The sequence below is a fragment of the Apteryx mantelli genome, chromosome 8, assembly GCF_036417845.1.
Source record: "Apteryx mantelli isolate bAptMan1 chromosome 8, bAptMan1.hap1, whole genome shotgun sequence".
Classification (NCBI taxonomy): domain Eukaryota; kingdom Metazoa; phylum Chordata; class Aves; order Apterygiformes; family Apterygidae; genus Apteryx; species Apteryx mantelli.
Window position 1 is genome coordinate 14,390,904 of NC_089985.1, and position 25,938 is coordinate 14,416,841.

General features: G+C 40.3%; 1 protein-coding gene across 1 annotated transcript in view; it reads left to right on the top strand.

Moving 5' to 3' along the window:
- Nucleotides 1–25,938, top strand: part of TEDC1 (tubulin epsilon and delta complex 1) — a 77,514-nt gene that overhangs the window by 39,535 nt on the left and 12,041 nt on the right. Inside the window, 2 exon segments of the mRNA XM_067300658.1 lie at nt 9,698–9,784; nt 16,295–16,507. Of these exon segments, the coding sequence (XP_067156759.1) occupies nt 9,698–9,784; nt 16,295–16,507 (300 nt within the window).

Consider the following 25,938-nt stretch of genomic DNA (forward strand, 5'->3'; position numbering starts at 1 on the left):
AAAGGCTGATGGCATCCTGGGCTGTGTTAGCAAGAGTGCAGCTGACAGGGTGAGGAAAGGGATCCTGCTCCTCTGCTTGGCACTTGTGAGGTTCCCCAGCACAAGGACAATGACATCCTGGAGCAAATCCAGTGAAGGCCACCAAGGTAGTCGGGGCTGGAGCACAAGACGTATGAGAAGAGTCTGAGAGGGCCAGATTAGTTCAGCCTGGGGAAGAAAAGGCTGGGAGTAGTGTGTGTGGGGGGAATGCTATTGCTCTCTGCAACCACTGAATGGGGGGTGTAGAGCAGACAGGGCCAGGCTCTTCTCAGAGGTGCTCAGGGATGAGGGACAACTGACACATGTTGGAACTTGAGAAATTCTGGCCAGGTATAAGGAAAAAAAAAATACCATGAGGGTGGTCAAACACTGGCACAGGGCCAAGAGAAGGGTGGAGATATTCAGAACTCAACTGGACAGAGCCCTGAGCACACCACTTTAGCAGGAGTTTGGAACAGAGACCTCCAGAGGTCCCTACTCACCTACGTGGTTCTGCTTGTCAACTGATAGTGTTATCAAAAGACCAGCCTCCCTAGTGGACAAGCAGCTCATTTGTTTCTTGCAGTCAGCTTTGAATCATTCAGTTGAACTCTGTACCCAGTTTCACTTTCCCAGTGCCCCTTCTTGGGAAGGATGCTTTATTTTTTTTTATTACTCCAGACAGCTTTAGTGCTAAAATATTTCTTTAGATATTTTTTAAGCAAGGTGGCCTCTGGCTGCAATTAATGTCCCATTGGAAGAACTGGCAGCATTATATAGCAACACTAAAGCAAATCATTCTACCTCATGGCATTATTACCTTGATCTGAAAATTTCCCCAGGCTGCAATTTGTCACTAATATTGCCTTCAGCTAAACTTAACCATACAAAAAAAGGAGTTAATAGAGCTGCAGTTCTGGAGTTGCCATCACCATTTTTTTGGATGAGTTATTACTTAGTACATTTTATTGACCAAGCATGTAGAGTTCTTGGTCCTTGAAAAATGATGCAGTGGTTCATCACGGACTCCATAAATTGTTGGACTATGTAGCAGCAATATCCTAGTCTCCTACACCATAAGAAGGGAAGGTATCTCTGAAATACAGTAGACGTACTGCACTGAAGCAGAAACTGCTTTACCCAGCTTGACTGATACGAACAGTTTGTCGTGATTACCAGAGACAGCAACACTGATAGGATGATACAGAGTTTCACTCCTGCTTTTGTACTTTTGCTTGTTTTTTGCCGTACTTAACAGAATCTGGATGCTTTGTCAGGCAATGACATTGGCATACTATGAAATAATTCCACCTGAGACAAAGCAGCTAGAGTTAATCAATTGTAGAGAGAAGGCTGAGGTGGCTCGTCATCAGTTGGCTTTGGGTAGTATTTTTTGGCGGAAGTGCTAGCAAAGCCAGTGGTGGGAGCAAGCTGCTCCTGCTCAGGTGGTAGCCACCACCTGGCTGGCTTTGGGCCAGCGCAGTGAAGACAGGCAGGCCCTGTGGTGTCGTGCAGGCCCAGAGAAAAGGTAGTCCTAGCCTCATGTCTGGTCTTTTTGAGCTGAATGACGAAGTTTCTAATTACCACTGGGTCAGTTGGGACCGGTGTTCAGGAGCAAGTGTGCTGTGAGGGGTGTTTTGTCTCCACATTCATAGCAAAATACTCTAACTACTTTGTCATGTGACCTCTAGATCTTCCTAGGCAGGAGACTTCAAAGTTAGAATTGCCTATTTGCTGCCATTCTTTGGTGCTGGAGTTTCAAAGGGTCTCATTGGCCCAAGCCGACTCAGATCTTAACTGAGATACTGGGCCCTGAAGGAATGAATTAAATCTCAAGAAATGCAATCTTCCGGGTAAGAGCTTTAAAAGTCAGAACCCATCTCTTGACTTGCACCTTGAAGCTAACAGTAGCCACTAGAGTGTAGAGCAACTATGCAATATGCTTGTGGTGTCACTACTGTTGCTATTTTTACCAAGAGAAATCAGTTAAAAGCTTGAGCAAGAAAGGAACTTTAGGCTTGTCGCTCTTCTCTTTTGCCAAAATACGGCTGTTGGTGAAAGCTGATCCTGAAGTGCTGCAAAGTTAGGATAATCTTGCAGTCCCCAGCTGAGACTGCTGTTACCCTGGACTCTAAGCACTCCCTGGACAAGTAGTCCCAATCCTCCAATAAAAGAACTCAGCCTGTTTGCATAGGACTCTGTGCTAATGTCTGAATAAAGCCCCATTTTCTTATTGCAACTTGCAGCTCTAGGACCAAATGGATGTCTTCAAACCAGTGTGTGGTAGGATAGGTACCCTCTTCTGTTACCTCAGTGCAAAATGGCAGCCTCACTTCCTTCGAATTCAGTCAAGTCCACTGCTGCATCAAAACCAGCCACCTGGAAAGTCACCTGGAAAGTCCAGCAAAACAGGGAAACTGTGTTCTCCAGTCTAATCCTAGTTAAGGAAGTTAAATTAATGCATTGCAATGGCTTTGGTCGCATTGAACTGAAATCTGTTCTTTGAGGTGAGAATGCAGCTCAGATTGGAAGGAGACTGATAGAGCTTTTTATAGCTTTTTAAAATTAAACTTAGCATGCAATTGGCCCATAATGTTAACTTAGTCTACTGGCAGGTATCTTTGTTTTTCTAAGTAGCCAAAGAATTAGAGTTGTAAAATCAGCCATTACTCATGCTTTGCAAGTGATTTAAGATTTGTGGTTTTTTTAAAATATGTTTGTCACTTAATTTAAAAGTCTGGGTTAAGAGAGCAGCAAGAGAAATGAATTGACATAAGGGAGGCTGTAGCAGACTTTAAATTAGTAGTTTGTCTCATTGATAATGCACATTTTAAAACGTGTGAAAATACCTGCATGCATGATAGGTTATGATGGCTTGTCATAGAAGAGCTAGGTTGGGAGAAATTGTATTCATATCAAATTGGCAAGCTTAGACTAATCTGCATATAGAATAACTTTTTTCATTCATTATTTAACTGCCATGAACATCCTATGGTAATTCTCTGTGCTGCTGGGTCTTCAGTGGTGAATGCCGTTCTTACTCACGTTTCTTTTTCTGTCTTTGGGTGACAGCTAATTTTATTTAACATTCATATTTGTTAGTGCTCAGAGGTGGGGTTTCTGTTGCCGTGGATGCTGTACACATCGGTGCTGGTCATGGTGTGTGTTTGATGGTGCCCTGAGAGTCTGTGGAAGCCGGGCAGCTCTGTCCCCGAGTAGCGGTCCCTTGAAGCGGCATTGGGGAAACTCTGCTTGTCACTTCCCATCGAGTCCCAGGTTAAAGATCACCTGGGCCTTACATGCCAGGAGGCAAAGGCGGTGGCAGGAAACCTTCCCGGCAGGACGGTAAAGGCACGACCAATGTGCAGAACTTGTGCTATGTAGCCTCTTATTTTGAAGAGAAAGATCTAACACTCCAGGGAAGAAAAAAGGGGTGAAATTCCTTGGCTTAGCGGGGGTTTGACATACGGGCTGGTTTAAAAAAAAGAAAAAAGTTCTTAGGCTTTGTGTAAAGATACTGTTTTTATCTATTCACTGTTAAATGCAGGATAAGGATCTCAAGGAAGGACCCGGTAGGTGGGTATAATAAGCTGGTGACAAGGATGGACAGAATAATAGAGGGGCGAGGGGAAAACCGAAAAGGTAAATTCCCCTGCCGAAGTTAGTAATCGTAACGCGCATGCACGCGCACACACACATGCATGCACGCTTCTCCTCTTGTGACTAGCTCTTCTTCACGGTGTAATAACATGCAGTGTGGAAACCTAATGGGGAAACTTGGATATCGGAATAGTTCAAAAGTGTAGCATTCCTTTCTGAATTCAGTTGAGTCTAAAAAGTGAATTAGAAATAGCTTCTGTTTCTGTCTATTTCTGTGTGTATTTTTCTGGTCTCCATTTATATAGGAAAGATACAGAAAAGATACAGAAAGCCCAGAAAGAAAAATACAGGAAAATGGGCAAGTATGCAGGGAGAAAAAGAAGAAACTGAATATGTATAATTTTTTTTTCTGTGTACAGAAACAGTCTAAATAAAAGCAGATGTGTATTGGTCCTTCTTTGATACCAGCTACATAGGAGTTCTGGATAACAGGAGAATGTGAACAGCTGTCAGGCAGTACTGTGATAAAATTTAATGTTGTCCTTTGAATTTTTCTGGCTGAGATTTCTCTCAAGTAAATTGTGATTTTTGGTACCCGCTGGGTGTGCTTTAACTGAGCTTATGTTCAGCAAAAGGGACTTAGTACTGCCTGAAAATTTGACTCTTCAGGTATGCCAAACCATGCACCCAAAATCAGTGGTATCTTTGGGGAAGAAAACGAACTTCAGCTTTTTCATTCTCATTCATCTTGATCTTGGTCATTAAAATTTAAAACTCACACTTCAGTCTTCTTTTTCCTGATTTTTTTTTATTTTTTTTATTTATTTTTATTTTTTTTTTGTGCCTTGTGTTTTATACGTGCCACATCCTTAGGGAAAAATGAAAAGTGCTCGATTCATGGACCTGTTCCTCTGCAAGTGAATCTCATTGTTAGTACATTCCAGTTCATTGCCTATCAATGTGAAAGCAGTATTACAATTTTTATGTTCCAAATGCCTCGTTTTGTTTGCTTTAAATTCCATTTTCTCTCGGTTTCATTTTAAACAGCTGTTTTCTAAATCCTTTCAAAATAGCAATTATGTTTTATAATGATGATCTTTGTCACTTAAGTTTTTAACTAGCAGTTTGATTCCCTCCTCACAGCAATGTAGAACTGAGATAACTCACTGAAGTTAGAGTTGTGGTGGTGTAAAGAAACCTGGTGTTGATGACTGCAGAAGTCAGGTCTCTTATGTCTGGTTTTGGATTTTCGCACATATTCAAGCATCTAGAATTACACTGTCCACTCAAACTGCTCTGTTTTGTATTTTATATTTTTGGAGAAATCATGATGTGGAACTGAATCCTGTAGCATTGAGTGTGTCAGCTGAAAGTGTTGTTTTTTTCTTTCCCAGCCTGACTTGGTTCTGATATCAAGATTTCCTCTACCTTTTGGTGAGGGAGTACCAGAATTAGGCCTGCTAATGGGCAAGTCAGGGAGTATGTGCCATCCTAGTCTGAATATTCTCTACCTACAGCCTGCCGGCTGTGCAAGGCTCGTATTCGTCGAGGTTGGCTTGCTTCTGGTAAGAGATTCTTGTATTGGTAGCAGAGGAGATGAAGCTGTGGTTTTTGTTTTTTTTTTTTTGCATGCAGTATTTGTCTAGGTCTCTAAGGCTTTAATCTTAGTTATTATGGTTTACTTCTGGAAATGTAAGTTGTGTAACTTTTCCAGTAGTTCTTTTACCTCTTTCCTGCTTTCCCTTGCATTCTCGTGAAGGAACTTCTCTGCTTTTTTTCTCTCACATAATTCTTAGGTATTTAGGACTTGTATTCTTATTTCCAAAATTCAAGTTGAATAGAGCCATTTCTTATTAAACAATAAAAATATGAAATACTCTCTTGATACTTCCTCCATATAAGCTTTCATATGGAGCTCCTAAAAGACAGCACATTCCAACTGTGTCTTAATTGAGAGAGCCTCAAATCATGCTTCAGAGATGTTGGCATTTGGAGTGAGGTTTGCAGTGATCTGGAATCTGATGCAAGTTTGCTGTCTACGGTCACATGTGAATAAGTGATGAATCAGCAAAGGGTTTTGTCTCTGAACCAAGAAACATAATTTGTTGCTGAAAGCCTGTTTTTTCCAAGTCTTAAAATAGGATCTTTTTTCTGGATATTTAGGCAGAGCAATTTTTGTTTTAAAATACTTTTGCAAGGGATATGGTAGCTGAATTATGACCTGTGTGCATCAGAAATTAAATAGTTGTTGCAGGGAGCTCTCTGGAACTTAGCTTATAAAAAGGATGTGTGATATGGCAAATTATTAACTATTGATTTTTATAATACTCTGCAGGCATCAATGATTTAGCAATATGTTAGTAAATACTATGAAAAAGATTAATAACAGAAAAAGTAATTACAAATATGTTTAAATAATGATTTTTGTGACAGTTAGATGTGTAGAGACTGAACAGAACTTTGGCCTGTGGCTGAGTATCCAAAACCACCTAGAAGATGTTGTCACACAGGTGTTTTGAAATTGAAATTTCCAAAGTTTCTTGAGGTGTATTAGCTATGCCGAATGCTGGATGTTTGTCCTCAGAAATCACCCCTACGTATCGGAGGAGAAGAGGCGTGTTATTTACATAGTTTACTTTCAGTTGTATCACTGGAAAGTTCCCAGCAAGGTGCTCTGAGGCATCTCAGTTAAGTACAGTTTAGCCTCTCTAAAAAAGCTATTGCCTGCAAGTCATTTGCACCAGAGAGAGTTTCTTTACAGTGGTTTAGAAACATTGTTACTGCAAAGTGTTTGCTCTCAGCATTCATTACGGAATTACTTCTCCACGGAGCTTGGCAATTTGAATTTGTCATTACTTTTTCTCTCAGTGTAAGTATTTTACGGCAATAACTTCCTCCAGAAAAAAAAGGGAAATGGATTTCTTGTCTTAATTTTTTGTGCAGAGAAAGACGATCTTCATATGTTATCCTTAAGCATCATTTATATTCCTACATAAGGACTGTTTTTGACTTACTGCTTCTCTTAGTTCATGAGACAAAGTGAGTGCCCTTCTGCAGATGTTAGTCTTTAAATTTCATTAGGAGGGACAGCTACATCTGGGTCCCTAGGTCAATGAAAATGAGCAGAGAGTTTTAGCTGCAGCTTGCGGATTTATGTCTTCCATTAGAGATGTTTACATAGCAGCAGAAGTGGAACTGCTCATCACACGTAAAGCCATCTCTGTCCGAATCATTACTGGCACTAGATGAATAAGAAGAGAGTACTGGATTTTGGAAAAAGGCAGAGGTGCAACCTGGACTTTCATTCTCCCACTGACAAATAGAGCTGAAATACCCGCTGTAACATTCAGCCTAGCTGCTGTGGCTGTGAGGAGTGTACCTAAGATACTGTACACCTTTGGCCTCAAAGTCACCAGATGCATAGTGTAGTTAAAGAACAATAAATGCTTAAGTAAAAGAAGCTTGAGTAAAGGATGAAGTTGGGGGGAAGGAAGCTGGCTGGTATAGATGGCTCTTCGTTTGCTAGGGGCAGATACGTGCGAGTGAAAGCCTGCTGCCTCTGGGTCATGTAGAGACTGGCTATGTGATCAAATTAATGGTATGCAGGTGTGCAATTTATTTCCCGCAGCTAACACTTATTTGTTTTTATGTTTTTTGCTGCAGTATTTCAAGGATATTTGTAGAACATTAGCTTTTATTGTGTTCTGCTTTATTCTCCGTGCTGCAATAACATCACAGTCTTGCAAGGGCTGTGCAAAGGATAGCAGAGAATATTGCAATCCAGAAACAGTGACTTCAGTCCCAAAGGGTAGAAACTAAAATGTTGGCTATTGCAGGCAGCCTGACAGTGTCACTGAGCATTCCAGCTAGTTTAAAAACTGTCCTCCTAGGATTAGCTGTGTAATCATCCCATTACTGATTTATGGCTGAAACAATCTAGCACACTATCACTGGCTGCTAGGTATTTCCAAGGATGGTAGTATCTTAGTGAAAAGTGAAGACATGATAGCTAGGTGAATCAGATGAATGCTTTCTAGCTGTTCGAGTGTTGCATGACTAAGAGAGCATTTTAAAAAACAAACAAACAAAAAGTCCTGAAAGGCTTGAGGTTAGGAGACTGCTCAAAAAGCTTTGTTTGCTGTGAAGCTCAGTTTGCTCCAATGGCTCGCTAATACGTTTGGTAAAGTTTCAGAACCAAGTCCTTCGGTTGTGATCTGAAAGCAAATGGCTGTCTTTTCAACACTAAGGCCCTCCTCTTTTGAGGCTAAAACTAGAGATGATGGTTATGTTTTTTCTAAGATTTTTTTAAGGCTTAAAAAGGAGAAGAAAAAAAAAAAAAAGCTCCCCGTTCCAACTTTCTGTTCTTTTAGCTGTCACCAAACATGTGTGTACTGCAGTCGTATGCAGCTCACGACCACATTACAAAGCTGCTTTAAAATCAAGCAACTTAGCTGTTACCTGAATATTTAATCAGCTCTTCAGCTGGGTTTTACTGCCAGCATCAGGTCCCATAAGGTAGTCATTTGTGCTGTAGATGTACCTATGAGCAGAAGAAAGGAGACTGAAACCTATTTTTCCACTTTGTGGGCCACCTTTCGTATACCAGTTGATCTCGAAACTAGCAGAGTCAGTAACAGTAATGCAAAGTGTCACTTGTATGAATAAATGTATAATGATTGCATTTTGGATCCGGCAGTATTATAGACTGAACTGCTGATAATTTCCAGCAGTTACTTTTGCAGAGTACCTTTCTTTCTCTGATTTCTTTATCTTCAAATTATATCCTCAGAATAGAATTGCAAAGCAAATTCTTGTCTCATAGTTATTTCAATTGTATGTTATATAGTAAGTAATTAAAACCAACAAATCTGGCAGTAGATAGTTGTCGGTACAAGGCAAGTTTAGCTAAGTATCTGGTATTCCTCTTTGAGGACTGTCCTCTTTGAGACCATATTCTGTTTGTGTGTATGCTTAAAAAGTTGCTATTGGTGTCAGATTAGTGTTAAAATTGTTCATTTCAAATAAATGGCCAGTATTGAATTTAATAAAGCCGGTAACTGCTCATTTATACCTGATCAGTTCATCTATCATTCTTTCCAAAAACTTTTGTTTTACTGATATATAAATAGTTAGTTTTGGAATCTTTGTCTTTCTCTGTATTCATATGTGTGCCTACATGCTTATTATATATATATCTACACACATATATTTATAAAATATTTACAAATTCTGTTACTAGAACACAACCCCTTTCACTTCTTCAAGTGCTCTCAGGTAAGTAGGGGGATTCCTCATGTGAAGGGTCTGACAAATTTGGCTATATGAAATACGTAACATTTTTAGAGAGTTCATCCATGCTCTTTTGCAGCATCAGAGATCATCTCAGTTTGAGTGATCCGAATAAGGGAGGAAAGGTTTTGGGGGAGGAGGCAGGTGGGAGATGAGACACTGGAGTTGTGAGTTCTTTCCATGAGCGTGAGCAGCTTGGGAAAGATATTTTGGAGTAGTGGAAATACTTGGGTACCACAGCTGGTGTTATTACTGTTGAGTATGAGGCGATACAATTAAAGGCCAATTGCCTCAGTTTTAGCTGAGTGAAAAGGCTGTGCACGGCCTGGAAGAGAAAGTGGTGTTTAGACCCTAAAAGTTGGATAATGTAAGTGAATGGGTAGATCAAAAAGATACTCTTGGAGAAACATAGCTTATTTTGGTAGTCAAAAAGCATGGAAGATTCAAAGATGTACATGCATCTAGGCTTTAATGTATGTGAATTATGTTCCTTTGATCCCTCAAAATAATATGGAAACCCCACAAACATCAGCTTCCACATATATGGATGTATAACTGGGGTGAGGAATAATTAGTGATGTTGGGAAATGAGTGTTTTGGTTTGCATTTGCACAGCTGTTTTTACAATGCTCCTATGAAATAGCACTCTGGGGGTTCCATATACCACTGAAATAATAATATCACTCTCTCATGGGAGTCTCTTTTATAATTCAGACCAAACATACATTTCATTCAGTTCACAAATGACTAATGTTACCTGATATTCTTTCCTTTGTTTCCTTCTCTGTAGCTGTTACAGTTTCTGGAGTCTGAAACAATACAATTAGAAGCCTTTCTGGAGTGGAAGCAACTGGAACAAGTTTATTGGCGGTGGATGGTAAGGAATCAAACTGATTTTAAAGAGTGCAGCTTTCTCCAATCTAACAAATAGCTGACCACTTCCAAAGGTCCCTTCCCACAAAAATACATGCTGTAAAGCATCTTTTCAACAGTATTTTGAGGAAAAAGAAAAAAAAGGCTTTGGTAAAGTAAAGTATACTTTCTTAGTTCACCTTCATCACTCAGTTTTTTTCAGTAAGACTTACTCAGCTAAGCAGAGGAGTTGCAGGGAAGAGTAGCAAAATTTCATACAGTCAACACAAATGAAAATGCCTGATCTTCATCTCTTTAATGTTTTTTTAAACATAGTAAGCGTACATTTTGTTAAAATTAAATGGCTCTTCAGAAGAGGGACTTGACGGTTTATTGCAGACTTGAGAACAACTGAATTTGCAAGCAACTGATATTGAAAACAACTTCATTCTTCCTAGCCAAATAGTGTGTTGAAATTGCAGATTTCCCCTTGAACTGTGTTGAACGATCGTAAGAAAATCAATAAACCTTCCTCTGTGCATCTTACGATTTCTCAAGTGAGTATAAATGGTAACATCCATCTCACTTCTTTGTACAAGTTTTGCCCATTTACAGTTGCTGAAAGTAATTCCTCAGAACACTGCATTAGCTGTATGAATTTACAAAATTTTGAGAATCAGTGAGCTGACCATTAATTGCCAATATGCCTTGTATGCCTACACGGAAAGCAAGGCAAAGGAGTGTAAAATTACCTCACAGGTCTTGAAAAATACTTCTAATCCACAGACCTGCATATCACCATTAATTTTTTGCTTTATTTATCTACCATCTTTATTTATCTACCATTGGACAGCATAAACACTAGAATAAACCTGGCTCCAAAGTCATACAGGCAAAATGTAACTGCAAGTGCAATGGCTTTTCAGTGTATCCACCAAAACCTTAGCCCCGACGTGTTGTACAGTGTGGGGAGTATTGTGGGTGTTGATGTGTTTACGTGTGTCCTGGAGTTAAGTCCAAAATAAACATCTGCAAAAAACCTGACCAGCACATTAAATCAGGGTTGAGCGCAGTGGTGTTTTTGTTGAACAGGCTGTGTGGTGATTCTGCCATTTTCGTTTTGCTGGTGATGGTTGTGTTCCTGCATGCTGTAGGGTGTATGGGAATGAGATGTGCTTTGAGGATACAGTAGCTTTGTCTTTCTATTTAACCCACATTTTGCATTGGTGATCTGATGAATGGGATGGTTCTTGCGTGGTTATTCCCAGTTCTTCCAGATGGTTGTGGGGAGTGTTAGTAACATATTCCTGATACAGCTTCCTTACTCTGGTTCTTGAATCTTTTAATACTGATGGGAGTTTAGTATCTACTGTGCAGCCCTCCTCCCTGTTTGCATTCTTGTTGCACTTACCCAACTTTTATCTTGTCTGAGTTCTTTAATTGTCAGATGTGTTGCTCTGACAGAACCCTGATATGCTTGGCCCCATTATGATGTGTTCTTTTCTCTAAATCCATTTTTATCACTTGATCTAATATCAGTTTTCTGACTTTTCCTGACATAGCCACCAGCTAACCTTTTGGCTCAGATGCTGCCTACCTTTCTATCGTGGCTGAGTTGGTAGTCTTTAATGTGGAATTATGTTGTGAGCAAATAGCGGCCAGAAGATCACTCAGGCCATGGTCTGAGTTAATACCTTCATTCCATCAATGTTTCCCCAGTCCTTGCTTCAGACAGTTTCTTTTACTCTATTCTGGCAAAGAAATGCATCTTGTGGGAATACTGCGGTGGCAGAGAACAAGTTCCTATTTGCCAGAAAGAAGCATAAGGTGATTCTTCAGCAAACCTGCAGAGTCAGCATGGATAGAGAGCCACCTTCTTCAGTACTATAAAATATAATTTTAGACATGAAAGAAGTTGATGTACACGGACGGTCCTAATGCAACAGGGATACCTGATATTATTCGTAAAGGAAAACGTTGTCATTCATAAATAGGGATGCTAACTTGATCTACTTCATATGATTGTAAGAACTGAAGGCAGCAGTTGTGTATCCTGTTCTGGGCGAAGGGATTACCAGTCTGCCTGCAGGTGTCATCCCTGCCTGTCCAGAATGGTAGAGTTTTGTCCTCTCAGATTTGCTGGCAGTAGCTCCTGAGCTCATTTAACCCAGAATGATTAGGGTTTGCTGAAACACTTTAAAGGTAAGCACTTTCCTTAACCCAGTTTGTTTTGACTGAGCCACTACTGAGCGCTCGGCTGAGCAGTTGCCCTGGTGTGAGTGAGGCAGGGAGCCGGGACAGGGAGCCGGGAGGACCGTCTGCCAGGAGGCTGGGGACCAAATCCTACCTCGGCTGCGGTCAGAACAAGATGCGTGACAGCAGATGAAACGGGATTCTTGGGACCAGTGAATCACGAGGTGCTGCATTCACAGTGATGAGCACGAGGTTTGTAAGAGAGAGCACTGTCTGGGGGTTAAGTTTAAAGAATCGCAGAATGAGGAACTAGACAAATTAATGAAGGTGAAACAACAGGGAAAATTAATGCATCTCACAAGCGTGGCATATCTTAAAATAGGAATAGTAAAGGTTTACTAGATTGGCTTTCACAAATATAAGTGGGAAAAATTCTGAGAAGGAAGCAGATTTAATAATAAGTGAAAGAGATTACTTCATTAGGGTTTAAAATTGCTTTGCTGCAAAGTTGCTTTCTAAAGCATTATCTGTAATAGGAAAGAATAGGAAGAACACTTGAGTATGAGCAGTTGTTCCTGCAAGAGCCATTCAACAAAGTATTTGTTAACCTGTTACCTAAAACTGGATTGAATAAAGTATTGACTTGGCATTCTGCTATAAATATTTAAATGGGAGAGGCCCAGGTTGAAAGGATGATAGGTGTATTATCACATTTCTTCCACAGAATTTTGTCACATATCCTCTTAGAAAAGCAGTCTGAGTCTTGCTGTTTTCTGATTTTTGAGTGTTTGAAAAGAGCTTTAATAAGAGTATGTGTTATTTGGAATTATATTTCTACGAATCTTTTTTTTTTTTTTCCTGACCTTTAAATAATCTGTTCAATGGCCCTCAGTTTACAAGCTCACTTGCAGTTACTTTTTGGAAAAGTGTTCCCTTTTCCTTTGCCTCTCCCATGATTTATCTGTGCCTTTACAAACTCTGGGGAAACCTCGCGTCTGGCTCGGGTGCTGATGAACTTTGGTATTAATAGAGTATTAAAAGAGTATTAATAATCTTTAAAAAAAAAAATCAGAAGGACTTTCCCACAAACTAGTAATGCATCCTTCAGCATTTGCAAATGGAAGATGTAAAAGACTTAATGCCACACTGGGCTCCTCAATCTTGCTAGGGATCCACCAGCTAATGATCTGAAATCGGTAAGTCTTTCAGACTTCTCTTTGCCTGATTCAGCAGCTGAGCTTGTACGAGTCTGTAGGAAAACAGCTCCTTGGTGATCTCTACATCTTTGCATGCTCAGTTCATTTTTTTTCCCAAGTGCAGCAAGCTGTCAAGAGAATTTTCTTCCATGCTTTCTTAGTTCTAGGTTGTCAGATGATTTTAACGTTATTATTTTTAAAAGCAACTTTTCAGATTTGATAAAGCAGACATTACTACTAAATATAGATACTAGCTAGTTTTCTAAAATTTGCTATTAATGATATTTCCTTACCAACTTTAAAGTCTGAGATTGATTATTTTCAGTTATGTTATCAAAACATATTGAATAATTTTTTAAGTACCAGAAAAGAAAGATTTTAATCCATTTTCAGAAACGTAAGGGTTTTAACTTCAAATGAAGACCAGGAATAGAGAACTTCAGAAATTCTGAGATAAAATTGAAAAAGGAGGACTGGGTTTTACTTTGTAGCCTTAAAGGTACTTACTGCTACAACTAAGACTGCTACCTTCAACTTGCTGTATCTTATATCAAAAGAAGTAGGAGGCTGCATGGTCCATTGCTCTTGAAAGCACCGCCTCCTCCTCACCTCCTCATTTTGGGAAGTGGACCAATTTGCTTTTAAGTTAATGCACTGTTGTCAACCTCAGGAGAGCATAAATAATTTCAGCCACCAAGAATTCATGATCAGTCCCCATTAATAGGATTTTGTGAAAGTTTCAATTATGTTTTAGTCTGCTTTCTTTTTGCGAAAATGGTGAGGAAAAAACAACTTCTAATGCATGTGGAAGTGTGTGCCTCTGCCTTATGCTTATCTTATCCCTGTGTCGGGGTACAGGGATATGTTCCCCGTTGCTGTCCTGACCCCCTTTCCTCCTGCTTTCCCCCATTTTTCCCTATTTTCTTTCTCCATGTTCTTCACTGTTCAGCCAACCCCTTTCTTCTGCACAGTCGCATATGCTACACCAGATGCAGAGAAGCAAACTGCAAAAGGAGGATGAAAGCGACTCCATGAAACCAGCAAGGGACTTCATTACCACCCCTTTATTTCTGAAGGAGGCATTCAACTGCTGCTTTCAGTGACAGGCTGTGGCACAAGTCCCTGACTTAAAAGGGCAAGTATATTGGCTCTTAAATGTAACATTTAAAGGAAGACAAACCAATTGCCTTGGGCCAGAGTTTGACATAACTACAGCAACCGGAGTGAGTGCAGTAATTCTAATAAATTAACAAAATATTACTTTAAGATTCTCTCACTTAATGAATTTCAAATTAAAAAAAAAACAACTCTGTATAATTTTGATATCTCTCCAAGAACTAAGAAACTCTCTTAATTATGTAATGAAAGTATATTGCTATTTTATTTATTCTCTTCTCCTTGTCTCCAGACCTGGCTGTGGTTTTTTTCTGTCCCTTCTGTACTGCCCTCCCATCCTTTGCACCTGGACAGGACGAACACGGGAGCGAGTCTCTTTTATCCACGCCAGGCACTGTTGTTTCCGTGCAGTCTGTTGGACTGTGTGTGTCCAGAACATGTCCGCATCATCACAAGCCATTCCTGTGGTCAGCACCAAGCTGCTTGTCTCAAGCAGTGATTTGTGACAGTTTGCAATGCTGACGCTGTCTGAGAAAGGAGATTTTATAGCGTGTCTTTTGCTGTTCAGCTACCTTAAAAAGTTTTTCCTCATAATCAGCCTTAAAGCCCCTTGCTGTTACTTAAGTCAGTTTTTAACCTACCTGCAGAGAAAAGAGAGAGAGAGAGAGAGAGAAAAATTGATTCCCATCCTCTTTAAAGCAACCTTTTATATCAGCAAGGCCTGTTAGCATGTCACTGCCTTCCCAGTCCTTGTTTTTAAGCTAAACAAAAGTGGTTCTTTTAGTGTCCCCTTATAGGTAGGTCATCCTTCAAACTTCTGATGGTTGTTGCTGCTCCCATATGGGATCTTCTGTCCAGTTTGTCTTGTGTTTAACTTCAGGTGCCTCACCTGTACTTCAGTGTTACAATCAGCTCTCTTCTGTTGCACAGACTTGAGTTTATACTTCCTAAAATGGTACTTGAGGTTTTTTTAACAGTATCACATTGGTGACTTCTGTCTGGTTTTCTGACATCCCTTCCAGCAGTGTTGCTGCTGAGCCAGTAATTATGCATTTGATTTTTCTTCACCCATGTGTAGACCTTGCTGCACAACTCTGCTGAATTTCTTCTTACTGCTTTCAGATCATTTCTCCAATTTATAAAGATAATTTTGATTTCTAGCCATGTTCTTAGAAGAGATTGCCACCTCTCTTATTTGATGTCTTCTGCAAATTTTCTTATCAAAATGGAAAAAAACATTTAATACTATGTGAGTGAGGGGGTCTGAGTGCTTTAGTTATGCTGTCCTGGCTTGAAAACAGTGTGTTTCTTCATACTCTGTTGCACCACAGTGCGTAGGTACATGTTTTTCAAGGACTGAGGATTCTGAACTTATTTTTTTGTTTGTTTGTTTTTTTGAGTATTTCAGATAACTGTTGCTATCTCAGAAAGCAGCTGCAGAATTAATTACAGAACCAGTTGCATGATCCAGGTTCAAACAGAGCTGACGGAGCTACTGCCCAGCAGTACTGGGACTCTCTAGGAGTTCCTCATTTTGTAGAGTTTTACATGGACACGAGTTGTCCTGTGGGTGTTATAACTCACTTTGTCCACATACCAGATGGGGTTCTCCTGAACAGCTTAAGCGCATATCTCTGTGCTGGTCATCGCTTTGTTACAAAAAGCCATAAAAGCGCATCCAGCCTCAGAGAGTGAATGGAAGGGGCATATCTAGAGCCTCTGCAGATGCTCTCTGTGTCTCATGAATGTCACTCATACTTTAGTAAAAGCAGTGGAGAGTAGCTCACAGTATGCAGTGCTTCCTAAAATAAGGTAGGTTAGCAACATATGTTTTTGTTAGCTTAGAAATACATTAGAGTTAAGTGAAGATGTTATCTGTTAAAATAACTTTGAAATTGTGGAGCAACTGTATCCTGAGATGACAGCAGTGCATTCATAGTTACAAATTACTGGGAGGATAAGGGGGGAAAAGGGGAAATCCATTTTCACTCATGCTAAAAAGTTAGTAACTTTTATTATTTTTCCTTTAGGAAACTGTGTTAGATAACATGTCTGAAGAGGGAAGTATGTGCAAGTCCCAGGATGCTCATACAAAGAAAAGCACGCTATCAAAGGTGGACTTCTGCTGCCACTGGGCTGGCAGTCTTACGGGGAAAATTGACAGATTATCCAGAGATCTAATGACTGTCCATGACCAACTGCAGGAGCTTGTAACTCATCGTAAGTCTGCGTGGTATGAGAAGGTAAGATTTTGGGTGGCTTTCTTGATCACAAGAGCCTTTTCAGATTCTGTATTTCTCAGTTGTGTTGCTACAGCCCATCCTAGGGCAGCCTCACTATTGCTGTTCTGTATCAGCCTTGCTGCAGTCTTGATGTCAATCTACAATTACTTGTCTGTTTATGCCCAGAGCATGCCAGGTGCTGTTTCAAACACAAAGTAGGCATCTGTCCCAGAGAGGCAGCATTCAGAAACACAGTAAGTGCTCCTACTTTTGGAAGGAAAGAAGGCATCAGAAGATAGGGGTTGCAGCAGAGAGCAAAGAGGAGGAGGAAATCATGGCAGCCCCTGGAAGAGACAGAGGCAGCAGATTGGAGGTGTCAGTAATGCTTATAGTGAGAAAAAATAAGAGTATTCACAGGAAAAAGAGGAAGAGAGAGGCCAGAGCTTGTCACCTTTCACTGAGTGAGTAGTCTTTGAAATGACTGAGGGGGGAAGGCATAAGAAGGGAGCTGAAACCTGCAAAGTGAGAGAAGGGACTGAGTGCAAGATGTGTGAGATGGAGGCTGACTGAGGAAAAGCAGGTGCTGTGAAAGAAGTGTATGTGGCATTCACTGATGTTGGGGAGATACAGGGAAAGAGCTGGAGAGGGCAGCGGGGGATAGTAAAGGAGCTGTTGATGTAGATGTAGAAGGTGAATCTGGCATGAGGAGAAGATCTGATGAAGTTGCAGGCATAAAAACTAGTAGTTTTTTCATGCCTCTAGGGGAGAGAAGAGTACCAGAGAGTCTGTGGAACCAGTGGATGATCGAGAGGTGAAAGGAGCAGTTGGGGCACACAGAGCAGTAACAAAAAGATCTCTGCACCAACATTTTGTGTCTATGTTATTTTGGGAGAATTTTTGGGTGTCTCTTAGATTGAAGTGTTGATAGATAGGATTATAGTTCAGTTGAACAAATGAACAATAGCAGGTTGTCAGATCAGGAGGCATTTGCCCAAGAGTTCTGAAGGGTCTGGCATGGAAAAAGTATGTGGAGAACAGCTGATTACTCTCTCTCCCTACGTAAGAATAAGGAATGAGCTGGAATAGGCTTCAGACAGGCAAAAGGAGCTGCTGCTTCACAAAGTATGCAGAACTTCTTCGCAGAGGACACTATGGATGTAAACAGTTTACATGGGTTCAAAATCTGTTGGACAAATTCTTGGAAGAAGAAATCCATCAAAAACTATTAAATATACAGATATGAATTATAAGCTTAGGAAGTTGCAGGGGTACAAATCATTGCAGGCTGGGGGACTATTCTGAGGAAGTATCTCAGTGTATTTGCCTTGGTCTTGTACTCTTCTCTAGGCACTTGCTGTTGGTCACTGTCAGCAATGGGATACTGGCCTAGACAGGACTTTAGTATGGTCTGATTTGGTTGCTCTTATGGGAAAACTGGCATGAACATAGCAGAGCAAATGATATTTTGAAATCTAAAAATAAATTTTCCAATGAATGATTTCTAAAGCAAGATATGCTCTGACTCCTTTTATATATAGCAGTATAAGTGCTGTTAAATATTATGCCTAATATTAAATAATAATAATAAGGTAACTTTTTATGCGTAAATCAGGGAATGAAATCCAAAAATAATAACCAAGGAAATCTTCATTGTGCATTGAAATAGATGCATTGTTTAGATTTGAATGATGACTGGTCAAGTTCCAATGTTTCTGAAATTCAGTGAATGTCACTGAGTGTGTAACCGTGGGAAACAAATGGAGTGCATCTTAGTGTGTTGTTAAAAGGGTGGTTTATCACAAGTGCCTTTTCTTCTACACCCCACAGAACAGAATCATTTTATAATACTACATGACAGCATTTTTTGGAATGCTGGAGGTCAGATGACTCTCCATCAATCCTTTTTATATCAACCCTTACTTCTATCAGTAGTGCTGCTTACGTGATGCTTTGTGCCAGTAGTCGGTCTTTTTCCCCACAGTCAGAATGCTTTATGAATGCAGACTCTTCTCTAAATTGTATGGTTCTACCCCCTCCAATCTCTTCCCTAGAGAAATAAGCTTATCAAATCTTTCCTTCTGTATTCTCTCTTTAGTCAAGCAAAGAGAAGATATGGTAGTAGCTAAAGCGGTCATTGTCTCTAACTTTGTATCTTGGGATACTGAGACACCTGGAAATTATCTTGACTCTCACAAGTATGCCCATATGAAGGATAGAACAGCTTGTTATAGCTCTTGTGCCTGCTACCTTGTACTTCACAAAAAACATGATAATCCACAGAGTAATTATTTCTGTTGTTACCAGTAGGCCTGTTGCCTGTACTAGGCAATTGAGTAGAAACTATTCCGAAGAACAGAACTGAGGACACATGATTAAATGTGGTATGTTGCGGAAGAGACAGCACAGTTTTTTCCGAAGAGGAATCATGATTTAAAAATCTGTTGGAGCTCTTTGCCCACATGCTCACTGGTTCCTTCAAGGGAGGTTGGATTGACGTGGTTTACTTGATTTACAAATGACATTTGATAAAGTCCCTGAAAAGATTCTCAGCAAAAATAAACTGCCAACGTGGCTGTCTTTCCTTTTTCCCTAGAGCAAACAACAGATCAGGAAGTAGGGAGCAAAGAGCAGGTGTTTGTGATCATTTTGGTGAGTAGGTGATGGTCACCAGTGGAGCCTCACACGCCTGTGCTGTTCAACATCTGTATAGCTAGTCTGGAGAAGGGTAGCTGCATAGTGAGATGCCCAAGCTGACAGATGAGACTACATCACTGATAGTAAATGTACAGCACAACAGCAAAGGATTGTTGAGGGCCTTCGTGGTGCTAAGTAGCTAAGTGGTAAAAGAGCAGATAAAATTGCATGGAGATAAACCTAAGAAAATGCATTTGAAGGGGGAATCCTAATTTTACATACATGTTTTTCATGAACTAATTGTCATGGCATGGGAACGAGCTCTTGGGTTTTAACAGTAGTTCTATGGAAATGTCAGTGGTCAAAAATAGTGAATTGAATCCTAAGAACTGTTAGGAAAGCAGAAGAAAACAAAGCTGAAAATATCCTTTTCTGTACCTGGAATGTTATATACAGTTCTGTTCCCTGTCCTAACTCAAAAAAAAAAAAGTTGAACTGGAAAAAGCACAGGGAGGGGAAGTGGTGGTGACTGAATGTGTGAAAGGATTTCTGAACAAGGAACACTTAACTGTATTAGCGCTCCTTGCGCTGGAGTAGAGGGTTATCACACTGGAGTTCTTTGACTGTGTGCTGGAATGACCCTGAAATCATTTCCCATTTTAGGGACATTGACTAGAAGACAACTAAATGTTGCCGTGGGAGTCAGGTGATTTGTGCAATCCTGATTAATGTGACATTTTTACTGATATCCATTTATAGGCAGTAATGTGTTCAGTATTTTGGAGGAGAGGAAGCATATGACATATCTGTATTGGCAGAGGTGTGATCTGAATACTGGGCTTTCTTTCCCTTTTTTTTTTTTTTTTTTTGGTGTTCTTTTCCATTCAGTGTGGGGCAAATACTTATTCTTTGGTGACATTTGGGGGATTTGTAAATGATCAAAAAGTTGAATGAAATGGTTAAGCTTTAAAAATTTTTCCCTACTCAGAAACATTAAGTGTAAAAGAAGATATCTAGTTCCAAGAGAACTTGTTGTTTGTTTGTTTTTCTTTTCCAAGTATTTCATTTATTATTTACTCTATTTGAGAGAGGTTTTGATTTCAGACTGTGTTAAACATTCAGCAACCCCAGCCTGGAATGCAGAGAGTATTTGACTTCAAATGATGATAGCTTTAGTTTTAGTCACATAAATGCTCGTGCCCTACTGAGCTCTTGTCAAAGCATAGGATGTTGTAACTGGGGATTCTCTGTCTTCACTAGCATTTAAAAACAAATGGTGATATGTTGGGTGGGCTCATACGTCAGTCTCTGAAGCATGGCCCAGAAAGAGCAGATCCATTAATCTGAGCTTGAACATGCTCCCTTCACGTTAAGCTGGAGCCCTCTGCAGCAGTATTGACAGCTGTGGTTGTGTGCTTGGTTGTGTTGTGCTCGAGCATTGAGAGTTGTGAGATTTAAGAGGTTACAGTCCTGCTCTATGTCAGAACTACTTAATGAGAGGAATAGTGCATTGCAGCCTGCATGTTTTTCTTTGATTTTGCCTTTGTTTCTGATCAGGCAATGTTTGATGCAAAGAGCCATAGTTGTTGACTGCTGTCTGGTTTTGGTAGTTCATGAACAACTTTCCATATCTCTTCCCACATTCCTGTTTTTTTTCAAAATTACTTTTTTTTTTCCTTATATTATTTTTAAAGTATGTAAAGAATGTTTTAGTAAGGGATGTGCGTTGAAGGTGGAGGTACCAGCCAAAAGTCTCTTGTTTCCCTAAAGTACTTCGGATTTGAGAACCTTCTCAAGCTGTGAAAGAGATATTTTGTGATCTCTTATGCTTTCTTCGGGGGAGTGAGTGTCTTGGCAGTACAGACAGCAGGAGAGAAAGTGCAGAGAGCTCAGCCATCTGCCCTAAACCAGTATCACTGATACTATGGTCTTCTGAAGGGGAAAAATTATGTATTCAGTTCCTGCTCACTGGTGATATTCTGGTACTTAAAGAGCTGTAGCTGAATTCAGTGTCTCCGTTACAGTCCCTGCTTCTGGATTCATGAGGATGCTGCAACTCCCAGCCTCCCCAAACTGTTGCATGTCCAGCCTTGATAGAGATGGGAGTTTCAGAAGAGAAGCAGAAGAGATTCCCATGTGATTCTTATGGTGTTGAGGAAGGGCTGAATCTATATGGGCCCATGATCTCTTGTTTTTCACGCAGGTAGGGGAGAGGGGAGTTACAGGAGAGGAACTGAGTATGGTCAGCGCTGGCAGTAGAAATCACCTGGGATGCCTGATCAAGTGGGGATGGAAGGGATTAAAAAAGCAAACAGGATTTCACTCCATCTGATGTAGTCCTTTGGTTCACTCAGAACTTTATGCTGCTGCCACCTCATCACAGCACACTGCTTAAGACCTTGTAAAGCCTTAAAAAAAATAGAAAAGGAGATTTTTTTTTCTAAAGGATCTTACACTTATAAAAGACTGAATGGTTTTTGGTGCACTTCATTATTTGAAGCAGGAAAGCTGTTCCAGAGGCTGACGCTGAAACATAGTCCTCCATCTTTCTGGTGTTGCTTTTGTTTTGGGGGTGTTTTTTGTTTGTTTTTTACCAAGGTTGTGTTGAATTTTATCTACTCAAATAGTTGCATTGCCAATATTTTTCTATTTCTATAATGAATCGGAAGAGGGGGGATGAGAGCTGTGAAGGACAGAAAACCAGGTAGCTCCCTAGTAGGCGTTGCCAGCACTTAGTGACTGTGCTGTGTTGTGAGGACCTCAGTATTTTAGAATCAGATCTACCTTGCATGAAAATAAAGGCACATCCAGTGTATGTATGTGTGTGAGTGAAGTATCTTACAAAGGCTCATTTTTGTTCTACCTCGTGAGAATGGTGGGTAGCGCCCATGGGCCTTGGACTGAAGGCCTGGTGTGCTGTGTTCCCTCTACCATCACTGGTGCCAGGCTGGGTTGTGTTTCTGCTGCCTCAAGTACAGGGCTTGGGGCAAAGCTGCAGCTGAGCTCTCGCTAGAGAACTCTCTAAAGGTTTGTCAAGAGCTGCTTTTTTTTTTTTTTTTTTTTTTTTTTTTTTTTTTTTAAGCAAACTGTTCCCATTTCATCTTTGCTATTTCTGCTGTTTATTCTAGTTCTCAGGGCTTTCTGCTGATATTCTGAAGATATTAGTATAGTGAGCAGTTAATTATCCAAGCTATCTGGGGTGCAGGAAGTGGTGGAGCAGTGGGGAATGGTCTGGTGATGCATTTCATTGGGCAGGAGGAAGAAGCTAGTTTGAATTTCAAAGCGTATTAGCATATTTCCTTATGTAACCTCATTTCCTCCTTCTCTTTCCCCTTTCCCCTTCCCCTTCCCCCTGCATCTCTGTGTTCCACTTTGTGTCTGAAACCCTCCATCTGGAGCACTGAGCAGCTGTCAGTGGAGCTTTTGATGCAAAAAGAAATTGAAGAACTATCAAGGCCACAAGAGCAGCTTTTGGAAATGCATGGTTGGCTGGGCCCAGATGTCTGGGTGTGGGGGTGGAAACCCAGCGAGATGAACAGAAACATCCATCAAAGGGAGCAATGGAGGCCATGGACAGGAGGATGACAAAGAGGGACAGGGCTAATGGATTTTATGTGTAGTTCTTTCTTAGTTAAATGCCAGATTAAATTTGCTATTGGTGGAACTGCAGATTTAGGTTATTTGAAAGCATGGTTCTCTGTTATTCAGTAGGGAGTGAGATCCTACTGTTTGCATTCACTTTTTGCTTATATATTTGGTTACAATGGTTTGTGTGTCACTTGTTCATCAATATTCCCAGCAGGAGATCCGAGGTTGCTTACTTTTGGGAAGTGCACATAGAGAATACAGTGGAGATCTAGGCAATTGTTTCTGGAAGGCAAGTGCTCTCCTGCGTTGGTCGGAGGATAAGATGTCCTCTCCATGCATCATTTCCCTTCTTAACAGCAGAACCTGACATTTGTCCTGAGTTGAGCAGAGATGTCTTTTTCATTAGACCTCAAGCCTGTCGTTAGCCTGGTTTAAGTCTGGCTTGTAAAAGCCCATGGAAAGTTACTGTAGATAATCAGAGCCAGGAGGTTTTTGAAAGAATCTTGCTCACTTCTGACAAGTTGGTCAAGCTTGAATAGTTGGTGTTAAGTTTGCAGGATACCAGGGAATGAAAAAGTTAAGTATTTATTCTTTGTTTGCAGATGCAACTTGCTGTGCAGATTACTGAAAGAGTGCTGAAGTGTGTGAGAGAGGGATTCTATGTACCAGTTGCTAAATCAGCAAACCGATTTCAAAAACACACAAAAACTGTAACCGAAAATAAATTATCCAGCCTGACATTTTTCATGGGGCTCATATATTCTGAAAAGCTTCAGCTCCTCAGGGAAAAGAGAAACATTAAAAACTAGAGTGCTGTCTTCTGTGTTGTGCACAGAACTCTGCGTTTTGAAGTAAGCGTGGGTGAAAGTTTTTCTTGCTTCCCAAAAGATGCAGTTTTCCTCTCCTTTGCAGAAATGCAGAATGTTTGCTCAGGTGACAGAATCTGTTAAGATGTAATCAATAACCAGCGTTAATATTTTACTCATATTATTTGCCAAGATGTTGGATACCAACCAAGTCAATGAAAACAGGCAGTAAATGCAGCTGAAAAATTATACTCCAATAAATTTTAGATGAGCTTTATTTAACAATAAACTGTAAAAAAGCCCATTCCTATGAGAGAACATGTTTTGTAGCCATTGTAAATGTTTTAGTGCATTTTTAAGAAATAAGTGTAGTACTTAGTTTTCACAAGTAAAACACATAAAACATGGACAAAGACTAGGAATGCCAGTAGACATTCCTAATGTGCAGATATGCAAGCTCTGTAAGATCGCAGGTCCCAGCACTGCCTTTATCCTTTGAACGTGAGAAGGTTGGAGGCTGATGGGTGGGGATTTGATGGTACCTGGGACCACAAAGTTGTTTATGGAATTTCTGAAGTCAAGACTCTCTAGCTGGTGGTGAGCCACAGTAACAAATGTCATCCTCCACATGGGCAGTATCCTGGGGACATAGCGAGTTCCTGGCTGACAGAGAACCTATTAAACACCATAGCCAGGGGCAGTATTTTAGAGCAGCTCTACCTGAAACGCTATTAGAGTGTTTTACTGAGCCTTTCAGAGTGGGTTTTTAGGACAGTAACTTCCAGACAGCCATCTGGCTTGCTTTACAACTCCGGGCAGACCCTTGGATGGGTTCCTTCTCCAAGAGCAGGAGTTACAAATGTTGTATACTTTGCAGTATTCCTTGGGCTTTGTGTGAGTTGATAGGTGCCTGGTGCTTTTGGAAAAAAGGCTGTTTGCATTCCTGCATTCAAAGATTAACTTTTAGTTGCCTTTTTTCTTAAAATCTTGGTGTATTTTTGTGTGGCCTTGTTCTCCCAGCCATCTGCTCTGAAGCCGAGGGTACTTGAGCATAAGAGAAAAAAGCAACCAACTCATTTCTGCATCTTTGTCCCTTACGCTTGTAGAAAAACTGACATAGATCTATAATTTAATATCGTCAAATCTTTTCTTCTCAGCCAGAAATGCATCCAAATAAAGGTTTAATATACTTCTGAGCTCAGAATTCACTACTTTTAACACTTCATCTTATCAGTGCTCTCAAAATTGTAAGGGAACTATTAGATTTTTTTCCCCTGGCAGGCTAGCTGTAGGGCTCAGCCTTTGACTGCTGCAAGAGTCAAGATGGCCATTCAGGCAGCTTCACATCCACCTACAGCTGACATTCACCATCAAAACTGTTAGTTAATATGAGAAACTGCTTTTGACTAAATGCTTTTTTTTACAGTTGTGGCTTTAGAAAATGTCCACCTTTTCACTGAAACTCTGAAAACGTTTTGTGTAGACAAATCACTACCTGGGAGTTGATGTTCCTTTGCCTCATGCCATCGTTATGTTTAGGCTGGACTGCTGAAGTGCGCTTTATCTCCCCTGAGGCACTGCTGCTCCCCCAAAAGCAGAGAGGAGGATGCACAGGGCCGGGTGCAGGTGCCAGGGTGGGTGTTCTGCAGTGGTGACACAAAGTCTGAGGCCCCTGGAGGCGATCGGGGAGATTTTCTAATGGAAATGTTTCTGGTTTGGGGGTGAAGTAACCCCTAAAAAGTCACTTTTTCATTTTCTTTGCAATTTTTGTGCAAGGAAGGCCATTTTCTGCAAATCTGAACTACTAGGCAATAACACCTTCCTCTTGTCTGTCTATTCGAGGATTCATTTATATAAACATTCCTCTCTTAGCCCCATATACATGGACATTGCTTGAATTTGTTGTTTCACATTCTGCTCTCCCAAAGCAGGATAATATAGAGAAGTGCACATCATAAACAACACTTTGTTTTCTCAAGTGGCTACCTTTATATTTCATAGAGTGGTAAAGTTCTGCTTAAAACGAAGCAGTGCCCTCCAGACCTCTGGAAGTCACTTAGATCTGAGAGAGTATCTCATATCATCAGTGTTTGTCTCTGCTGCCCAAGATAAAAATTTGGAAGAACAAATTGAAAAATAAGTGAGCAGTTTATTATATGAAGCAGTACTTGTCTGTCGTCTTCTTTTGTAATTCGTGGTTGTCAGGATCTTTTTCAAAGTAGCAGTACAGCCTTTTTGCAAATGTCTAAATTACTCACACTGACATACTATGGTTTTCCTATAATGAATTTTCAATGTGTCTATTACTATGTTAATTTTTGTGATCTTTTAATTGAATTACAAAATCTAAAAAAAGCCTAAAGATGACTCAAAACTGTAGTTAGAAAGAAATGCACTATGAAAGGCTGAGCCATTAGACTGGAT